Raw genomic sequence first — 22,504 nt, forward strand, 5'->3', positions numbered from 1 at the left:
ATATACATGTATCAGACCTCAGGCTTACACAGTGTTGTACACCTTAAACTTACACAATGCTGTTTATCAATTATATCTCAATAAAGCTGGAAGGAGGGGGAAAGAAACTAGATTAAAGATTGCCTAGGGCTGGGGTGGAGAGAGTGTGGGAAGATTAGGGAGTGATAACTGAAGGATATGGGATTTATTTCTGAAGTGATGAAAATATTCTAGAATTGATTATGGGGATGGTCACAAGCTCTGTGAATATACTAAAACCCATCGAATTGTATACTTTCAATGGGTGAATTATGGAATATAAATCACATGCAATGTGAATTATATCTCAGTAAAGTTGTTTCATACACACACACACACACACACACACACACACCACCAAAAATAAGTAAATATCCTTGCTGTATTACAGGATACATCCATTTATGTTTTAGTTCTCAGACTTTTGTGACTCCAGAGTTCTAGCCCATTTGACCTAAAGTGCAAAATTAGTTCAGTTTTTATAGTAAAAAAACGCTTAAGGGTTTCATAGACTTACTTGTCTGGGAAAGAGGGAATTGCTCAAAGTAACGGTAGTAGTTCAGAGGCATCATATTGTTTGATTGATTAGATGAGATTCAGAGTGAAAACAACTGTCAAGTGCCTAAGTGGTTGGAGGGAAATTACTCAAGGCAACAGAGTGATTATATTGTTCTCAGTAATCACAACACTGATAAAAAGTTTTATAATATATAAAAAGCCCTCACTATGTTGGTTTATTTAATCTTTATAAAAATACTTTAAGAGAGAAGGGACAGATATTTGTCTCTAAAAATAATACACTGAAGTATATGGGGGGTTGTTTAGAGTTATAGCAAACAAAATAATAAAAAGCATTATTTTCTTCTCATCCCAAGCCTTGGTATTTATACCTGGGAAACTCCCTATGTTTCTGGTTACTTTGTTTAAAGACCTAATAGGATTGGAAAACAGTTTTTAAATTTCAGTTTAATTCAACAAGTATTGTTTTAGTGGGGAGTCTGTGCCATTCATTGACTTAAGGGATCCTGCAAAGAATATGACCCACTACTCAGCCTCCTTGAGCTCGGAGTGTAGAATGGGAGAAGGACTTGTGAATAAGTGACTATAATGCTGTGGGATAAAAGTAGCAATAAAGGTCTCTTCATTTTACAGAAGTAGAGAAGAAGGTCAGGAACAGCTTCCCAAAGGTTCAGACAAGAGAACGAGGCTTTAAATGATGATAGGATTTCATCAGCTGGACAAAGAGACCTAGGATATTTGAAAGAGAAGGAAAGCTCATATAAATGCTCAGAAGTGTGAAATATAGTATATTCAGAGAATTAGAAATAGTTGTGTCCGTGGAACATAATTTCAAGTGGTTGAATACAGAGTGACAGAGTTTTACAAGGACAAAATAATTCATCAGTAACACAAATCAAATTTGTACTTTATGACCATCACTCTGGAAGGTAACTCTGTTGTCAGGACAGATCTCACCTAAGACACTCCAGCAAGACTTCCAGGCAGTAGGTGATAAGGACCTTAATAAAAAAGAGTACTATTAGGGATGGAGAGAAGTCAGATATGAAATGTATATTGATAGATAGAGATATGTCTCACATGTATGTGTATCAGATAAAACATACTGAATTAGGTGCTTGATTCATTGTAATGGGATAATGGAAGAAGAAATTGTTCAAATAGACGGGGTTGGAGGAACTACTGCTTTATGAAGAAAAGTTAAACTATATTAGATATTTCAATCTGGGGAGGTAAATGCTGGGAAAGAGTAAGATAAAAATTCCCACTTTGAAGTCTGTAAATTGAATATAGATGGGATTATCAATGACAACTAAAGCTAAAAGGTCACCTCCTCACACATGGAAAAAATAAATATGGAATCAAGAGCAATTAATAATTCATAAAGCAGGCATCAAACTTTTTTCAAAACTTAGGTCTCAATTCCCCCGAAATATGAATATATTCGACAAAAGTTTAGTTAATTAAATGAAAGATAAGCTTACATTGTTATTTGTTTGTAAATGGATTAATATCCTAGAAAGTGATTACAGAAGCAATTAAAAAGAAAAACTATTGATTTTGAGAGTTTGGTGTTCGTGAATAGTGATTCTTAAACATTTTAGTCTCACTCTTTATATACTTAAAACTTTTTGAGGACCTCAAAGAGCTTTTATTTATATGGGTTATATCTGTTGATACTTTATTATTAGAAATCAAAACTTAGAAATTTTAAAAATATTCATTAATTTTGAAATGAAAACATTGATCAATTATATATTAACATACACATTTAATGAAAAATAACTATTCCAAAATATTTTAGTGAGAGGAGTGACATTGTTTTACATTTGCCCAAATCTCTTTAATTAGCTTAATAGAAGACAGCTGGATTCTCACGCTGCATTAGGTCTGTTACTTTATCACTCATCATGTAGCTTCTGGAAACACTATATACTCAATAGAAATGAAAGTGAAAAAGGCAAAGAATGATTATCATAAAAATGCTTTTGACCTTGTGGGTCCACTGACAACAGCAGTTTGAAAACAGTATTCTTAAAGAAGTAGGAGTTTTTTGTTACCTACATAAATAAAGTATTAATTTACCCCTACTCCACCCTTCTTGGAAGTAGTACTCCTAAGAATATTTTCACTTTTATTCACTTTGTTCCATACCTCTGAAGGCCCATGATTCATTTACAGATTAATGAAGTCAAGTCCAAGGCAGAATTTGTTAGTCTTCTGTGACCTTTTACCCTTCCCAGTCCAATGAAGCATAAGGCATCTAGCCCTTATTCCTTCTATTTTTCTTCATAATTTCTCATTTTATTGGTAAATTGTAAAGGCATATATATTTTTTGAGCTGGAGTTTGAGGATGGGGAGTAAGACTATCATTGGGGCCCTTTCTTTATATCCTGGAAGACTTAGTAGAGGGAAGGCAAGCTACTCTATTACCTGGAGTCTGGACTCCATCAAAATGTGAAACCATGGACATGATGACCAGTTCCTAGAGGCTTGTCTAGAATACTAAAGAAGAATTATCTAGAAAATATCAACACTTAAGACTTACTTAAGTCAAAAGATAGTCTCTCGAGTCTGTGTACCTTTTTATTCATCAGACGCATCATTTGTCTTCACTCTTTCCTCTCTCATTTTGCTCCATCAATACCAACCTCATTTGATTCCAGACATGGAGTGACATGTCTGTGTAATAAGAACCAAGTCTCTGTTTTCATTGTACCTGTAGAATCTCTCTGTTCTTACTGCCACCACCCAGTTCTTTCATTTTGATTTAAACAGACTGTTGGTCTTTTGATTTAAGGCTCTTTTTCTTCAATCCATCCTATCTAACAGTACCTGATTAATTTTTCCCAGACACTACTGTTTTCATGACACTCCTTTGCTCAAAACTTTTCAGTGATGCCTTAATTTGTACCATGGTACAAATCTGTTTTATCTCTACTCTCCTTTCACTTTTCCATGAACCCTTTATCTGATTTATTCTACAATAGTTAGTCCTGGCTGTTACCGTAGAATCTTGTGAACGCAGGCTGCACATTTCTTACTTCTGTGCTTGCCTTCATGTTACTCCTTTAACCTAGAATGTCCTTTTTTTTCTCCTTCCATCTAAACCCAAAGGACTCTTCGAAACTCAATTCACAACCAATCCCTGTAAAAGGTTTTTACCTGACTAATCTGTCTTTAATGATTTCCCTCTCCTCTGAAATACAATAGTGTTTGAGATTTGTACTACATAGCTTAGTATATCATTACATGCCATTGGTAATTGCTTATTTTTGTTTCAGTTATATTAATTTTTTTCTGAAATAGATCTGAGTTTCTTGAGAATTTCATTTTGGGAAAGACCAAACTCCTTTAGCTGGACAACTGCCCAGTGGTATTTCTAAAATTATTCCTTAATTTCTCTTTGTGCTTGTTAAGTTGAGTTGGCCTTATGTCTGGGCAGGAGTTCAAGTTTGATAAATAATATCTAGCATAATGTTATTTCCAAGTATAGTATGATAGTACAGGTACTTATTCTGAATTTGACAAACTTTATCTTATAGCTATTTCTGCATTTGAAGTTCAGCCAATTTCTACTGAGGTCCAAGAAGGTGGAGTTGCTAGATTTGCATGCAAGATTTCATCAAACCCTCCTGCAGTCATAACATGGGAATTAAATCGGACAACTCTACCTGTAACTATGGACAGGTAAATACAGCTTTTGTCTTTGAATATGATACAGGAATGACAAGGACTTCATCATAAAACTGTATATGGGAAAGACCACTGTGGAGCTTATTTTCGTTATGGTAACAATAACCAATTTCTTAAAGACATTGCAAACTTAGGCAAAGAATTAGATCATCAGTCTCTGGTACATGGGGCATAGTTCCTGGTTTTTTGGTTCAGATCAGAATTCAGATACTCTACCTTAGTGCTTTGTTCCTTTCCTCATACGTCTTTTCCAATCATGGGACCACCTGAGTACCTGGATGGCAGCCCAAGGATTTAGGAAACTGAATTACACTTCTAGTGCTGGGGATAGTAGTGCTGGTGTAAGGGTCTCCTGTATACGCAGTGGTGGTTGCCCACTTGTCTCTGCCTTCTGCTTACCAACCCCCTCTACACTACACACACACACACACACACACACACGCAAACGCTCGCGCGCATACACACACCTAGTGATGTGGTGGTCGACACCTGAAGGTGGTCGGAGTTTAGGGGTCAACTCGGCAGCAACTTCAAAAGCTTGATTCCAGGGCTTCCCTGGTGGCGCAGTGGTTGAGGGTCCGTCTGCCGATGCAGGAGACACGGGTTCGTGCCCTGGTCCGGGAGGATCCCACATGCCGCGGAGCAACTAGGCCCGTGAGCCATGGCCGCTGAGCCTGTGCGTCCGGAGCCTGTGCTCCGCAGCGGGAGAGGCCACAACAGTGAGAGGCCCGCATACCGCAAAAAAAAAAAAAAAAAAAAAAAAAGCTTGATTCCAATCCTGATGAGTAGCAATATTCCTTAGGAGGCAAAAATCATTTGCTGAAATGGTAGAGAGAACTAAGATGGACAAAGTTATTCAAGGAAGAGCTTAAAAAAAAACTTACATTCAGATATATCTTGGAGAATATACAGATATTAAAAGGCAAAAAATCAGGTATTTGAAAAATATCATACTAAACTCTAGACCACCAGTTAGCTAAATGTAAGCTATAATGTCAAGTGAGATTCTGTGTAAAATTACACTGATAGATTTCACAAATCGCATACAGCGGGGGTCCCCAATACCTGGGCCATGGGCCATTACCTACCTGCCTGTGGCCTGTTAGGAACCAGGCCGCACAGCAGGAGGTGAGTGGCAGGTGAGCAGCAAAACTTCATCTGTATTTACAGCCGCTCCCCATCGCTCACATTACCGCCTGAGCTCCGCCTCCTGAGCAGCATTAGATTCCCATAGGAACGCAAACCCTACTGTGAACTGCACATGTGAGGGATCTAGGTTGCACGTTCCTTATGAGAATCTACTGCCTGTTGATCTGACGTGGAGCCGAGGTGGTGATGCTGGCACTGGGGAGTGGCTGCAAATATAGATTATCATTAGCAGAGAGGTTTGGCTCTACAGAGACCATAATAAATCAGTTGCTTGCAGACTCATATCAGAACCCTATCAGTGGCAAGTGACAATTAAGTTGCGTCTTACAGAGTAGACAGGACATAAGCAACACACTTCAGGTGTCACTGTCTCCCACCATCCCCAGATGGTACCATCTAGTTGCAGGAAAACAAGCTCAGGGCTCCCACTGATTTTGCATTATGGTGTGTTGTATAATTATTTAATTATATATTACAATGTAATAATAATAGAAATAAAGCGCGCAATAAATGTCATGCGCTCTAATCATCCCTGGGGGGACTCGGGAAAAAATTGTCTTCCACGAAACCCATTCTTGGTGCCAAAAAGTTGAGAACTGCTGAGATACAGCATAATTACTTATGTTTTAGAGAGTTGTAGTAACCCAAATGAAAACAATTAAATCAAGCTAATATTTTTTAAAGTCTTTAAAGTATTATTGCATATGGCATTTTTAAAAAGTTGAGTATATGAATTTTTATCATAGAATATATGTTAAGATAAAATATAAAATCTACTACAGAGAGTTTAATCATGTTTCCTCTCATGACAGGGTAACTGCACTACCAACAGGAGTATTGCAGATCTATGATGTTGACCAAAAGGATGCTGGAAATTACCGTTGTGTTGCTGCTACTGTAGCCCACAGACGTAAAAGTATGGAGGCCTCGCTCACAGTGATTCCAGGTACCATACATAAGTTGATTTTTCAGTTTTTAATTGGACCAGCTATTAATTTGCCTTCTCTGGCTATAATAGTATACCATAAAGTAGTACTTTAATTACATTTAAATTTTATTGTAATCTCTTTGAAAAATGATCATTTTTATCTATTTAAGCAACCTTCTTCTCAAACTAACTTGTTTTATATGTCAATATCAATATCTTTAAGAAAGATTGAATTTTTGTTTTGTAAATACTTCATTTTTGTTTTTAAAATACAAAATACAGAAAAGCTCAAAAAAGAATAATAATCATCTATTTCCACTAAAATTGTCCATTGTCAATAAAAATACATTTGTTTCCAGTTTGGGTTTTTCTGTTTGTTGTTTTAAGAAAAATTATAATTTGCATTTGTAGAAATGATGCATGTTTTATTTTAAAGAGTAATATCTATAAAAGTAAAATAATTTTTTTACATTAAACAGTGTAAGAAGTACAAAGATATATTTTTAAAATGTCCCTAGTTCCATATCCAGAGATTATCACTGTTAACATTAAGTGAAAATAATTTCATATATTTTGCCATTCATAAATATAGTTAGAAGGGAAACTAACTTGAGAGATGAATATGAAGAAAGAAATATTTATTTTATTAAAATGGAATTATACATAGATGCTAGTTTTTTATTTTTAAATAATTAAATTTACTTGAATGTAGTGGAAGAAAACCAGACCTAAAGACATTGTTGAACTTCACATGAGTGTTTACTCTTCACAAGAGATATTACTTCCTAAAAGATCCTTTAAGACCAGAAATTTTTTCACAGGAACATAGAGACTGAAAGTAAATTTTTAATGCCATGTTTTAATTTTAGGTGGTATCTATTAGCTTCTTGGTATGAAGCATAAAGACAAAAGCACTCTCACACTTCTTTGTTCTCGCCACTGTCACATAAATTCCTAACAAGATTAGTGAAAGCATTAAGTCAGTGTTTGAATGTCAATTAAAAGTGGATGATATGGAAACAACCTAAGTGTCCATCAACCAATGAATGGATAAATAAAATGTGTCTTATCCATTTAATTAAGTATTAATCTATTATTATTATTCAATAAAAAGAAATGAAGTACTGGTACATGCTACAGCTTAGATCAACCTTGAACATTATGTTAAGTGAAAAGCAAGTCCCCAAAGACCACATAATGTATGGTTCCTTTTTTATGAAATGTCTGGAATAGGCAAATCCAGAACACAAAGTAGTTGTCAGGCCGTGGGGAGAGGAGATTGGGGAGTGATTGCTGATGCGATGGAGTTTCTTTTTGGGGTGATGAAAATGTTTTAAAATTGATTATGGTAATAGTTGTATAACTCTGGAAGTACTAAAAACCATTGAATTATGTACTTCAAATGGGTGAGTTATATCTCAATAAAGTTGTTTTGAAAAAAGAAAAAAGTGAAAAACTTCAGAATAGATATTTTAACTCATTTCATTCATTATATCTTATTTATAATTTTTTCTTATATCCTGCCTTTTCCATCTCAAAGGTAAGGCGTCTAAATCCTTCCACACACCAACCATTATAGCAGGTCCACAGAACATAACAACGTCTCTTCATCAGACTGTTGTTTTAGAATGTGCGGCCACAGGAAATCCCAAACCAATCATTTCTTGGAGCCGTCTTGGTAAGTCTTAGGAAAAAAAAAAGTCTTTTCCTTTAACTTTGTTCATACGGGTGAAACTGATAACATGTTTATTTTATATACAGCACACATGTTTGGCAATTTTGTGGCTTTTAACTTTCTGGTATTTCAGTGTGTAGAGGAAAAGTTTTAGCATAGAAAATTTTAGACTTTTTATGATAATGATCGTTTGAATAGTGATCTTTTGACAAATTTTAGATCACGTTACATTGTTTTAACTGAAGTGTTCTTTTTGAAATAGATCACAAGTCCATTGATGTCTTCAATACTCGGGTACTTGGAAATGGTAATCTCATGATATCTGACATCAGGCTGCAACACGCTGGAGTATATGTTTGTCGGGCAACTACCCCGGGCACACGCAACTTTACAGTTGCCATGGCAACTTTAACTGTATTAGGTATGTTTTCTTTCCTTCTGCAATGAGAAGAATCTTACATTTTAACATTTGCTGTTTTATCTCGTAGCTTACTTCCACTTTTCTTGAATTTTGTAGCGTTGATATGAAATTGTAAACTAGTGATGAATTTTAGGAGAAAATTAAAGCCCTATGTTAAAATATAACTAGAATCACTCTGAAGTTACCATCCTGTTTGCTTTTATAACATTATGGTCCTTCTTAGTTACTTTAAGTTTCCTTTTTAATTTCCTTCTCATCCACCTACAAATTCATATACCCATTGACCAGTCTAAGATTTTAATCTGTTGTCTCAATGCGTTCACAAGTGGCTGTATATTGAGCCTGGTTAAGTTAGGATTATGGCACACATATATTTGGTGTGTTTGTAAAGATGGTGTCAATGGGGAAAGCCTGGGGAAAGTGGACATTAACTGAGAAATGCAGAGAAAAGGCATCTGGAGAGATAGATAGATGTAGAGTGTAGACAGGAAGATCAGAATGTCAAATATTTTCCGGGGTGGGACTTGCGTCACTTGCTGTACTCTTCCTTGACTCTATATCATTCCCGTTTGGACCACAAAAATATTTTCTTTTTTCTTTAAAAATAGCTCCTCCTTCATTTGTCGAATGGCCAGAAAGTTTAACGAGGCCTCGAGCTGGTACTGCTCGATTTGTATGTCAGGCAGAAGGAATCCCCTCACCCAAAATGTCATGGTTGAAAAACGGAAGGAAGATACATTCAAATGGTAGAATTAAAATGTACAACAGGTGGGCTAAGTCACTTTGCTACTATTCTAGATAAGATATAATGGCTTTAGTAATTCTTATGTGAAACGGTTATAGTTATAATATCAGATACCTAAATTATCCTGGTATTTTAAACTGAAGTAAAATCAATAAGAAATTAACTTAAGACTGTAATATCAGCATGTCAAAAATCCTTTTGTATTTTATATGTGGATCGCGGAAGTGGTAGATTATAATGAAATGAATGTTGGAACAGTTTCCCAGACCTGGGTTCTGGTCCTGCTAAGCCACCAGCTAAGTTATTAGCAAGCATGTTAACCCTTTGGAGTCTCAGTTCCTTGTTCCATAAAGTGAGGAATTTAGAAGGAAATAATGAAGTCTCTTAGAGTTCCTCCACAGTTTTAAAAATTATTTTAAGAACTCATTTTTATTAGTATAAATATGAATCTTCTTGTATCACTCTTGTATGTTGAACAAAACTTTTGAACATTTTTGTTGACCTGAATTTTATGTAACATTACAATGTTATAGATATTTAGATGCTACTACAGATTAATATACTTTTTAAATAAAAGCCAAATTTTAAAAAAGGGATTAAGCTGTCACCTAAAGCAAACAGGATTTGGATATCACAAGTACTTATTTATATAGACTCAGAAAATAAGAGTAATTTTAAGCAATTCATATAGATTTTTTTAGTAGGGCTGGTCACACAGTTTTTTGTTCTTAATAATTTGTTTTTTAAAATTAAGAGTGCAGGGCTTCCCTGGTGGTGCAGTGGTTGAGAGTCCGCTGCCTGCCGATGTAGGGGACACGGGTTCGTGCCCCGTTGCAGGAAGATCCCACATGCCGCGGAGCGGCTGGGCCCGTGAGCCATGGCCGCTGAGCCTGCGCGTCCAGAGCCTGTGCTCCACAACTGGAGGGGCCACAACAGTGAGAGGCACGCATACCTCAAAAAAATAAATAAAATAAATAAATAAATAAATAAAATTAAGAGTGCACTTAGTAATAGCTTACTTTATTTTTATGTAATCCTTAGAATTTTCATTGAAATAATTTTTTTCTTTCCTCAGTAAATTGGTAATTAACCAGATTATTCCTGAAGATGATGCTATTTATCAGTGCATGGCTGAGAACAGCCAAGGATCTATTTTATCTAGAGCCAGACTGACTGTAGTAATGTCAGAAGACAGACCCAGTGCTCCCTATAATGTGCATGCTGAAACCATGTCAAGTTCAGCCATCCTTTTAGCTTGGGAGAGGCCACTTTATAATTCAGACAAAGTCATTGCTTATTCTGTGCACTACATGAAAGCAGAAGGTAAGCAATTTGAGTACTATTTATTTTTATGTGCTATTTACTGTCAGGAATTTGTTTTCAATATAAATGATGTCTCACATAATCCACAAAATATTTTTGAAGTTCTATGGCATTTACCTCTTTTAATAAAGTAATTACTATATCACCTGTGTATAATTTTTTTTGTTAAATTTTGTATTGTTGTATACTTTAGGTATATAAGTATAGTTTAAGATTTAGTTATAGTTTAGAAATAAGTACCATCTCTGCCTGCTAAAAGTTACAGGGTGTTGTACTTACGAATTTCGTTTCAGCTGAGATGTAAATTCCTTACCTAAGACTTAAATATATCAATTTAAGTATGCAGTTACATAGGAACAATGGTGTAACTGCTTAATAAAATAATAAGGTGAACTGTAGTCACTATAGCATATTATTTTTAAAGGGGAAAGTAAACATTTTCAGATTCCCCGTAATATGATTTTATATAATTTGATTATTTTCTCAAATCTCATAGAACTCTCTAAAAATTGAGCAGGACACTCTTTATTGATATCTCATTTATTATATAAAAGTGGATATCAAATCTTTCTTAAAATGTTTATTCAGTTCCATTTCTGGAATCTTTTTTATCCTCATATTTTCTTTTGGCAAAAATTTAGAGGAAAAGGAAAAACTAGTTATAAATCCTAGAGATTTCACTATTGATTTCTCATGGAAACAATGGCAGAGGTTTACAGATTTTAGTTGTATACAAAACAGCCTACTTTTATGTGATAGACATTCCAAACAAATTCAGATACCCAAAGAATGGTGATATAATAAAATTGTTTGTAGAAACAGGTGGTTTGTTGTTTGTTTGTGTTTTGTACTTTGAAGTAGTATTTTGAAAAGGAGTATTTTGAATTTAAATCAGGGGTCATGGTAGCAAGAAGAATGAAAGTCTGTTAACTGAGCATGTTGGAGTATGTTAATTCCCTTTTTAATGATTTAAGAAGGTAAAAGGAATGCTGGTTTTGGTGGAGACCACTCTTGTTCGCTATTATGGTTGTTTCATTAGAGCCCTCCACATGCGGCTCAGTGGTCTATTCAAAGGCAGAACAAGGCTTTTTAATTCGAACTCAAGGACCTTGTTTGGTAGGTCAGAAATCGTACTATGCAGTTCCTAATTAACGAACCATTAGCTAGTCTGTTGTGAAATGCCTGTAATCTTGTCTAATTAAAATGCTATCAAGTTAATTCAGAAATGTGGGAAAACTTAATGGTGGAATTTGCCTTCTGTTTTGTTTATAAATCCAGTGTGGAGAGAAGGGGCCCCATCCTTAGAAAGTTTTGATTAAGTTGACGTGCACTTACTGTGAATTGTTCACAAAGCACAGTAGCTGCCAGTGCTCTTGTTCCACTTTACAAGTTTACTCTGTAGGAATTAAATCCCACAAAGACAAATCCTCTTCTATACCTTGCTATGCATATTTTATTAAGGATTGCTGAGAAATTTTTTCCTCTCTGGCAGGGGGAAGAAAAACCTCATTGTGGAACAAAACATTTTGAAGTACATTCTGTGCCTCCCAGTTCTTTTGCTTTCAATATAAGTAAAAAGAACAACTTGTGTCAGTCAAATTTAATAGAATCTCTAGGGTCAAAATGAGATCTTTTGCAGGACAACTTTTGGTTTGGTTTGTCTTTATAAAGAGTAGAGCCATTACATTCCCTACTGTCTCTCCATTTATGTTTAAAAGAAAAAGGAAACCATGAGTTTAAGCAAGTAAAATTCACACTGTTAATGAACTACAGTATTCTGTAGCGTTAAACTCTGTTGTGTTACTGCTGTACATTGTCTCTGCTGTGGGTTTTGACTAGATGTTAAGTGATGTTTAGAGAAGATTGTTTTCAGTTTGATTTATTCAGGAAAAATTCAAACTAGTAATTTGTAACAAGACATGGTTACTTTTAGAAAATAAAAACCTTCCTATTCACATTTTTTAAAGGGTCACAAAAGATAACAGAGAGATCCAAAGACCAGTGTTTCATAGTGGAAGAAAATGGTAATGGTCTTGTTAATTTTATTTTGAATATTCATAATTTTTAGACACTGATTCCTTAACCTAGGTTTAAACAATGAAGAGTATCAAGTAGTCATCGGAAATGACACAACTCATTATCTTATTGATGACTTGGAACCTGCCAGCAATTATACTTTCTACATTGTGGCTTATATGCCAATGGGAGCCAGTCAGATGTCCGACCACGTGACACAGAAAACTTTAGAGGATGGTAAGAAAATGTGACTCTAGGTCATCTCAGCATGAACAGTAATATGCTTTATCACTTTCAATGAATATGTGTTCTAACTCAGAGAAAATATCCTGGTTTTGGTATAAAAACAAAAACAAAAGCAAATGTGATAACCAGCAGGCTAATTTACCATTTCAAATCTTACTCTCAATTTTTGGCAGTAACATGATGAAGAGCACTTTCATTTATAATTTGTAATACAAATTTTAATAACAAAATTGTCCTTCTATTTCTTCAAGTTCCTGGTTTAAATTGTAAATGTGTTGCAGGGTTTTTGGTTTGTTTTGTTTTCTTTACTAAGGAGAACAAAATGTGAGATTCTCTAGGTGGGAAAAAATATAATGACAGTTACATATTGAGTGTATGTAATGACTGGAGGTCAGAGGCATTGGACTTCTGAAACTGGGAGTTTAAGAAGTTTAGTACTTGTCAGTTAAAAAAATTCTTATAAAATCAGATAGCAGTTAGTTTATTTTTAGATACATTGTACTTATTCTGCATAAGCAGGAAAGTATTGCCTGTTCAGTTTGTTACCTGGGGTTGGAAATTGAGTTGCTGTCCTTTTGAGGGCAGGCCTCCATATACTCTTACAATGGTGGGAAATTCTATCCATTAAAATAGTCTTGGAGAACTGTTTCTCCTCCTCTGACTCTTCATCTCTCTCTTCAGGGCCTCTCCATGGCCCATTTTTGTACTCTGCAGTGTGAAAGGGGGATTGTTTAACATATACTTAATTATACTATTTTTCCTTTACAAATGTTTTTGCATCCTCAAGAAATGGTCCACCTTTAGTTTTCTAAACATTTTTATATAAATAATTCTCACATCTTTTTCTTTGTCCATTTGGTCCCAGATCTATTATATCTCTATACTACTACTTGTGTAAATGTTTATAAATTCAGACTTTTACTAAATGAAAAAATTGTCATTGATCTCGATGCTGAATTCCACATTTCAGTTTTCATTTAAGAGTCTGTTCCATTTTAGAGTGAACTGTGACCTCTCTGGTTACCTAATTACATTTAACAACCTCTGACATGCATATCTAAGGTGAAACACAGGCTGGTGTTTGTTGTAGTTGTTTTGGGTTTATTTGGTATATGAAGTGTATTCCCCCATACCCTTCAAGCAAATGTGTCTTAGCATAGCAAGATACTGGTTAAAGCTTGCCAATTCCAATTAAGTTGTGATCTCAAAGTTTTTCTCCTTTTAAACATTTCCTTATTCTGCAACTTTTTTTTTTTTTTTTTTTTTTTTGCGTTATGCGGGCCTCTCACTGTTGTGGCCTCTCCCATTGCGGAGCACAGGCTCTGGACGCGCAGGCTCAGCGGCCATGGCTCACGGGCCCAGCCGCTCCGCAGCATGTGGGATCTTCCCAGACCGGGGCACGAACCCGTGTCCCCTGCATCAGCAGGCGGACTTTCAACCACTGCGCCACCAGGGAAGCCCGCTCTGCAACTCTTTTGTTTAATTAAGTTTCATTTGTTTTCTGGATAACATACAGACTTCTGACACTGCTTTTCAATTTTCTGCATCAGTATTCCCCCATTTCCTCAGCCTGTACTTCTCAGACTGAGATGTGTGGGTCTCCTAGTGTGCACGTCAGATACAACTAACACTTTTGGATTGTTTACCACTGCCTGTTCTAAAAACATTCCCTCCATTATATCCTTTAATCCCTACATAACCCTATGATAGAAGAACCATTGTTATATAAGAGATAGTAGGGTGTAGGGGATAAGAATACAGGCTCTAGTTCTACTTCTTCACTTACAAGCTGTGTGACCTTGGGTAAGTGATTTGACTTCTTTGTACCTCAGTTTCCTCAGCTATAAAGTAGAAATGATAATGGCACTTTCTTCACTGGGTTTTTGTGAGAATTCATGACTTCATACACATAAAGGACTCAGAAATGCTTGATTGGTTTTCCCTTTCCTACCTATTATTTCATTCATTCAACAAATATTTATAGAGTAACTGCGATGTGTTATTCAGTATTTAGTAGTGAATGAAAGAGACAAAAAATTGTCCCATACCTTGTGAAGCTTACTTTCTGTTGTGGGAGAAGGGACAGAGGAACAATAAATAAGATAAACAGTCAATAATATGCTCTGTTAGATAGTAATAAGTGTTGAGGAGAAGGGGGAGAAAGGAAAGGGGTAAGGCTTTAGACAGAGATACCTCATGTAATAGGTGACATGTGAAGACCTGAAGGAAATGAAAATGAGGGAGCTGGCTAGGCAGCTGACGGGGGGACGTGAATTCTAGGAAAGGGCATGGAAATTGCTAAGGGCCTGAAGCACAAGCATGGCTGGACTGGAGGGAACAAGCAGAAAGCAGTAGGAGATGAGGCACAGAATGAATGAGGAACCAACCATATAAGTAGGTAGGGCTTTGTATGAATCTATATTGAGGACTCTGGCTTTTACTGTGAGTGAAATGGGAGCTATTTTGAGCAAAGAGTGACAAGATCTGACTTGCAATTTAACAGCAAATGTATTGGAGACTAGGTGGTGAAGAAGAGGGCAGAGGCAGGGAAATCTGTCAGGTGGCTATTGCAACAAAACAGGCTAAGGGTGACAGCGCAGGGACCAAGGGGGGGTGGCCGTGTGAGTAGTAGAGTCATAGGATTGAATGTGGAGAGTGTATGGAGGACACCACGGGTGACACCAAGGTTTTTGTCCTGAGCAGTTGGACAAATAATTGCCATTACTTGAGGTGGGAAAGCCTGTAGAAGAAGCTATTCTTTTCATCCCCATTTTGTATATGAAGAAACCTAGACACAGAGAAATTAATCTGGCCCAGATCACACACAGTAGTCATTTATATAACAGGGATTCAGTTATACAGAGACTAACTCCAGAACCCATCTTAGTTCTTAATATTAGACTGCCTCCCAGTATACTTGGCTCATTTTCCTGGACTGCCTGTTGTATTTGAATTATTTACAGGGAAAACATTGTTTTCATATTAAGCACCATATATTATAATTAGGAATACAAAATTCACACTGATTTTTAAGATACAGCTCTTATTAAACACTTCAAATTATTTGTCAGGTTATAACCCTGGTGTCCTAAGCTTCTCCATTTTTGTGCAATTCTCCCTTCCTTGTTTTCAGGCATTTTGGTAGGGTTACTGAGAAGTATTCTCATATTAAGTAAGCTCATATTAATCCCAGACAACATCAGAACAGTCACAACAACAATAGTGAAAACCTTGCTTTCTTTGGTTCTCTATATCAGATCCTCCCTCATTATTTTTTCCTTCCCTTTTCTGGTTTGTACTCTGCTTGACTGGAAACCTCAGCTAGGGCTGAAAGTCACTCTCTCTCCTTTATTATGTGATGTGTTGCTGTTAAGATACTTCAATAAATACTGGTGTGCTAGTTGACAATTTTGATTCTAAATATTTATAAGCAACCTGTTTTCTTGTATGACTAGTTCCCCTGAGACCTCCTGAAATTAGTTTGACAAGTCGAAGTCCCACCGATATTCTCGTCTCCTGGCTGCCAATCCCAGCCAAGTATCGGCGGGGCCAGGTGGTCCTCTACCGCCTGTCCTTCCGCCTGAGTACTGACAACTCCATCCAAGTTCTGGAGCTCCCAGGGACCACTCATGAACACCTGTTAGAGGGCCTGAAACCTGATAGTGTCTACCTGGTGCGGATTACTGCTGCCACCAGAGTGGGGCTGGGAGAGTCTTCAGTATGGACCTCACACAGGACACCCAAAGCTACAAGCGTGAAAGGTAAATGTTGACTATTGAGGAAGAATAACACAGTATTTTTCTTTTTTTTTCTTATCTAACATGTTTATATTTTAAAATTTTGTCTTATGAATTAAAGTATTCCAACGATCATGGGCTTAATCGAAAAAAATTTTAAAGTTTCTATTGAGTACTTGCTCTTTGCATGGAGCTCATTAGTGTGTAAAACTTTTGGTTGCTCTGTGTTTACTTAGCAGATCCTTCAAAGACAGATGGGTCCAAATCAAATTGAATTACCGGAAGTTATATATTAATAGAGACCTAATTAATATCATTGCCATATATAATTTTTTTAATCATCAGCTTAATAGAAAAACCATAATACTAGGAAGTTCCAGACCCGCCTCCTCTTTTACTAATGTGGAATGTAACATGACTGGGCTTTTTCTTGTTAACTGATTAATAATAATGCCTGTTCTATCACAGGGGAATATTGGATGGTCAACATTAGGAAACACATATTGCTTCTTTGAAAAAACTTAAAATACACATGTAATTTTGTTCTTATTGATATACCTTAGTTTTTTAGCTAGTATTTTATATTTTTAATTCTGTCTCAAAATGTAATATCACTGTGGAATTTTTAATATTAAGGTAAAGTATAGTTGTTGGAATTGAATTTTTATGCAACCTGTTGGTTTAAAACAGAGCTATATACTATCCTGTGTTTTCATGTGCATTATGAGTTTCTTACACATCTGGTGAATTTTTCTAGCCCCTAAGTCTCCAGAGTTACATTTGGAGCCTCTGAATTGTACCACCATTTCTGTAAAGTGGCAACAAGATGCTGAGGACACAGCAACCATTCAGGGCTACAAGCTGTACTACAAAGAAGAAGGGCAGCAGGAGAATGGACCCATTTTCTTAGCTACCAGTGACCTTCTCTATACTCTCAGTGGTTTAGGTGAGTGAACCTGTACTGTGTTTTTCCTTTTTTCCTTCCTCCCTGACCAATTGGGAAAAAAGTTATAGGATATAAGGCAGAAATAATGACTTAATGGTAAAAAGAAAAGAATTGACCCTGCTACATCATTGTGCATATTCTACTGCTTAGGTCAGTGAATGGTCCTTGACTCACCATTGTGAGTGAATCGGTACAATGTCAGATAACCAGGTTATCTTTCTATCTTCTCCCCACCTTTGGGCATCGATTTTCTTTCTAAAGTTCACTTCTGGTAGAGTGAGATCCTGATCAATTCTTGTGACTGTGTGGTGGATGTAGAATAGAAATGTAAAATTAGGAATATCACCAAATGACCAGATAATACACAATAATTTAAGTTTAACTTAGAAATTGCCTGAGAGTGCCAGGTAGGTGTATTATTTTGCATGTGTAAAAGATATGTAAGTTATGTACAAAATAATGCTCTTACATATGACCCATGTAACTAAATATTTACTTTATGTAGTTCTAACCCAGAAACACTAAAGAAAAAGCACTTAATTTAATTTTGTGTTGGGGTTCATCAGAGTTCTGAAAGACACTTTTATTCCCTATTCATCCTATCTGCACAGTGAAAGGATTTGATGATGAAAACATGTTTAGTAGAAAGTAAAGACACTTATAACTACAGGAAATGCATGAGTATAAACATACTCAAGGTGTAGAATGCACACTTAGCTATTTGTTGCTTGTGAGTAGATTTTTACCCTTAAGCACAAAACAGCATCAACTAAATTCCTACTGGATTGTTATCACACCTTCTGTACATAATGGAAATTTACAAGCACTCTGGCTTTCCCTGTAACAGACTGCCCTTTGGAGTGCAGGAAGGGAAGAGACACAGTGGTCCCACAGGGGACTGCTTCATTTTTTTTCCCTGGCCTCACGCCACAAGCTGTGAGAACAGCATTAGACCCAAATCCCTGTGCAGTAAGAAGCAGTGGTGGGAATCTGTTTTCAGACCCAGGGGCGCAGAACCCCATCTTCCAGTTCTTTGATGTAATTTTTCAGGTGCCGTTTTGCTTGCAATCTTGCTGTGTTGCATTTTAATTGAATCTGCATTAGGTTAAATAAGTAAGTTTCACAGTTGATCCCTGTCACACAGCTTTATAAAGGACGAGGAGAAGTTACATATATTCCAGGGTGACCTTCCTTAAGCCATTGATACTCAGATGACGTTAGCCCAACCTACTGTAGCCATTCAGCAGCATTTATTTCTAGCCACGCCTTCTCAGGGTGCCCTCCCTTTCCACATGCATGTCATTTAATCAAGAAAATTTTAGTCGGTATCAAGTAAGAAACAGGATTTGAGACAATTTTTGATGAAAAATCATACATCAAACTCAGTACCTCCAATTTCTTCACTGTTAAGGAAGTATACATACATTGAAGATAACAAAACAGTAGATTGTTAGATAAGTCTTATTGAACATATAGGTAGCTTATTCTAAACAGATGAATAATTTATTAGAAAAAAAAAGACTGCTGTGCTTGTGAAAAGTTTAGAGAAACATTTTATTAAAACTTAGCCAATTAAAAACAATTCTTTAAAATTTAAAATTTTTCTACAGATGGCATATATATGAAGAAGATCCATTGATTTCTGTTTTGAAATTTTTTGTAATCTCTGAATAATAGCTTTCCATCCTGTATACCTTTATTTCTTCCTATGTTTTAAAAATAAATTGCATATAGTTACTGCCTGTGTTTTTATGTCATAAAATCCTTTGCATGTGCCATTTGCAAAGGATTTAAAATCATTTTATAGTGCATAAAAGTAGGAAATGATTTTGTTATACTCAATATACCCCATCTATTAAAATAGCTGCGTGTCTCCTGACTGCAGTCAGACTGAGTGGCTGGAGTAATTGCAGTGCAGGGTTGCAGAGTACTCTCTCACAGGTCTAGGACTTTCTTGTTAGATAGCCGGTTCCATACCCCTGGAGTTGCCATGTCCAGGGCTGGATTGGCTGACTGGCAGGGATGCAGTTGTGTGGATTCAAGCACTGTTCAGCTGTTGACTAGATCACCTTTAAGATGCCTTCTAATCTTGAGAGCCCTAGGGTCTCATCTTCCTTTTCTAGAAAGTCACTCTTGGGGCCTAGCCAAGCTTACAGCAAGCTAATGGGTTTAACCCACTAAGCAGGCAAGTGTTAACAGCTCTCACTCCTTTCCGTCTTACTTTTGGCTGTTGGGAGAGCAGTATGTTCTATTAACTGGACAACTGACCATCTGTGACCATTTTTAGCGAGAGCATCTGGCGGTAGCTGCCTGTTTAACAGAGTGTGATGTGTCTAGAGAGCAGTAGGTTAAGGGAACCCTATCTGTGTCATACATGGTGAATACTTGCTTTTACTGAGCTTTTGCACATTAAAGATACTCTAACCGGAACTAGATTTACTAAGTGGGCTTGGAAATGAAATTTAAATGCTTTTGTTTGCTGATTCAGTGTCAATTTGAGTAGGAAACTGATGTCTCAAAATTTCATTTTCATACTAATCCCCTTTCTGATGCCCTTTTTGTTTCCACTTCAGGTAATGAAGTTTTCAATAAAAAAGTATGTTTTGGGGACACATTCTCCTTAGTAATACGTACAGTTCTTTGTTTCTGAAAGAAAGAAGTAGGTGAATGAGCTCATATATTTTCATTCATTTAACAAGCATTTAAAATTTTTTTAAGTAAGGCATTATAGCACTGGATTAAAAAAATATAACAGATGTGACCACTGCTAAAAACAAGGATTAAACCAAAAGATTAAATTGAATTGCTTAACCAATTTTCTCCCAAATTTCTGATTAACTAAATTTAATTGTACTTAGTAATGAAAGTTATTTTAGAATATTTTACTGTAAACCCTCAAAGCTCTATTCCCTGAGATGTAGAATGTTTTGTTTTTTTAAGTGGCTAAAAAAGGTTCTTGTGTCTTTATTAGTATAATATAAATATTGGCAGAGCAGTGGAAGTATTTTTGACGCTGCTAGTTTGTTTTAGTTTAATGATTTTAATATATACAGTTTGATTTTATTGGAAGTGGTTTACTTTGGGGGAGTTAGATAAAAAGCACTAGTTTTGTGATTTAATGTTTATGTGATTTGTTCTAAATTGTGGTTTGCAGTTTTCTTCAAGATTTTGCATCTTCGTAGTAATTATTTTCACTTAGTTTTTTTTCCTTGGCACTTTCAGTGTTTAGTTCAGTTTTGAATAGAATTTTTAAATGTTTGTTTCATTCATCACACAATAAACTGAAGCAAAATTAATAGCACACTTTTGTTCCCTGATAATAGACTGATTGAAATCATTTGTTCCTCCTTTTTGGTCTGTTTATTTCAGAAATTGGCTTCAAATTCTGCAGTTAAGAGTTTCTAATTGCAAGAGGACTGTTTAAATAAGCTGATTTTCAGAAACTGTTCTTAATTTATTTGTCTGTGTAGAATAGAGTGAAAAGGGGGGGATTATTTAGATAGTGCTGTTGTTTAGCATTTAGGACAATGTTAGATAATCTTTAGCTTCCTTTTTGTCAAAGAATTTGTGCTATTAAACTTCACAGCAAGCATGATTAATGAGCATTCTATTTAGTACCAATTGTAAAGATCCAAAATATTTAAAATCACACCTTCAAAGCTCAGATCTTTTTTGAGAAATCTAAAGTTATAACTCCCAGTTTCTGCTGGGAGTAGGAGTCTGAAGAAACAGTCCCTGGTTAATGATGTAATTTTAGAGTCCCTTAGCCAGTTTGTATAGAAGCATGGTAAAATTAAGTCAGATTTCTGGGTGTTATCTTTCGCTATAGTAGAATAGGATTTGGTTGTGTGGCTACATATCTCAAAAAAGAAAACAGAACTAGCACTGGTGAGCCAAATTGATATAGCTGGAGGAAGTTGTAAGCTTTCCTTTAGTAGAGGCAGAACAAGATTTTGTGGCATAAAGGAGACCACTTCGAGACCACTTTGAGCAGAGAGGGGTCATTGTGAACCTTACTATAATAGCGATTTTGTTTCGAAGAGAATTAGAATCACTCAATTTACGAAATATGGAAGTCACGTTTTAAAGCAAGCCAAAGTCTTTTCAGAGACTGTCTTCCCTCACACAAGGAAGCCTTAGATAACACTCAGAAAATCTTTGGAAACATGCTACAGGTGAAAATCCTTATAATGTGGTTGGTCTGCAAATTTCACATAAGATGGAGTAAAAAATACACTATATTTTATAACAAAATCTTCCTAATTGTGAATAATTTCAAGTGTATAGTTCCATACTGACTTAGCCTATAAATTCATTTCAGATAATCTGGTGCTTTGATATTGACTACCAGCTTAAATGTCATTATAGATGCCAGGAGTCTCCATGCTGAAGTAATGTATAGTCGACAACATAAATATCATTAAGCATTCTGTCCAGATTAGCTTTGACTTCATAAAGCAGCACTGGTTTCTGTGAGATCACTTTGCATTTATTTGTTAACAGACCATTTTTAGGCTTGGTGTAAAAATTCCATTAACATTATTGCTTTCATTTACCACAGGAAAGATCTTTGGGGACATAACCTCACATTTTTTGCCTCTCTTCAGTTCTTCCTGTGCTTTACCACAGTTAATTTTCACTTCTAGTAGAAATAGTTGCTCTGAACAGTGTCTGATTGCATTCTTTCATTCTTTTCAAATAATTACAAAATAAGTTCATTTAACTGAAGTCAGTAGACTTCTTAAAGAAATGATTTTGGAAACCACCTACTATGTAGGCCATAAAATTGACTGTGAGTACAAATTATAACATAACGAAGGGAACGTTTAAAGAGTACTGTATTTCACTTCCTTCACTGTTAAATATCTTTTAAGTTATTATGTTGAGTTTAATCTTTTATCAAGACAAAACATGCTGAAACTTAAAACACAGACTTCAGGGAATACTGAACTATTTATTCCTAATTTATCAAGAGAGTAAAAATTTTTGAAAATTCCCTTCTCTGCAGTATCCAACAATGCCAAACCAAATATGATTGATATTCAAATCACATTTTAGAACCTTAATACTTAAAATTTTTAAAA

The 22,504-nt window shown here is 35.8% G+C and overlaps 1 protein-coding gene across 1 annotated transcript in view; it reads left to right on the forward strand.

The window, feature by feature from the left end:
• Positions 1-22,504, forward strand: part of PRTG (protogenin) — a 123,735-nt gene that overhangs the window by 51,723 nt on the left and 49,508 nt on the right. The window contains exons 3-11 of the mRNA XM_059056182.2: positions 4,084-4,228; positions 6,196-6,329; positions 7,852-7,989; positions 8,249-8,407; positions 9,016-9,175; positions 10,228-10,475; positions 12,564-12,728; positions 16,193-16,498; positions 17,232-17,420. Coding sequence (XP_058912165.1) covers positions 4,084-4,228; positions 6,196-6,329; positions 7,852-7,989; positions 8,249-8,407; positions 9,016-9,175; positions 10,228-10,475; positions 12,564-12,728; positions 16,193-16,498; positions 17,232-17,420 — 1,644 coding nt within the window. The remainder of the gene's footprint in view (positions 1-4,083; positions 4,229-6,195; positions 6,330-7,851; positions 7,990-8,248; positions 8,408-9,015; positions 9,176-10,227; positions 10,476-12,563; positions 12,729-16,192; positions 16,499-17,231; positions 17,421-22,504) is intronic.

The sequence above is a fragment of the Kogia breviceps genome, chromosome 3, assembly GCF_026419965.1.
Source record: "Kogia breviceps isolate mKogBre1 chromosome 3, mKogBre1 haplotype 1, whole genome shotgun sequence".
Taxonomy (NCBI): Eukaryota; Metazoa; Chordata; class Mammalia; order Artiodactyla; family Physeteridae; genus Kogia; species Kogia breviceps.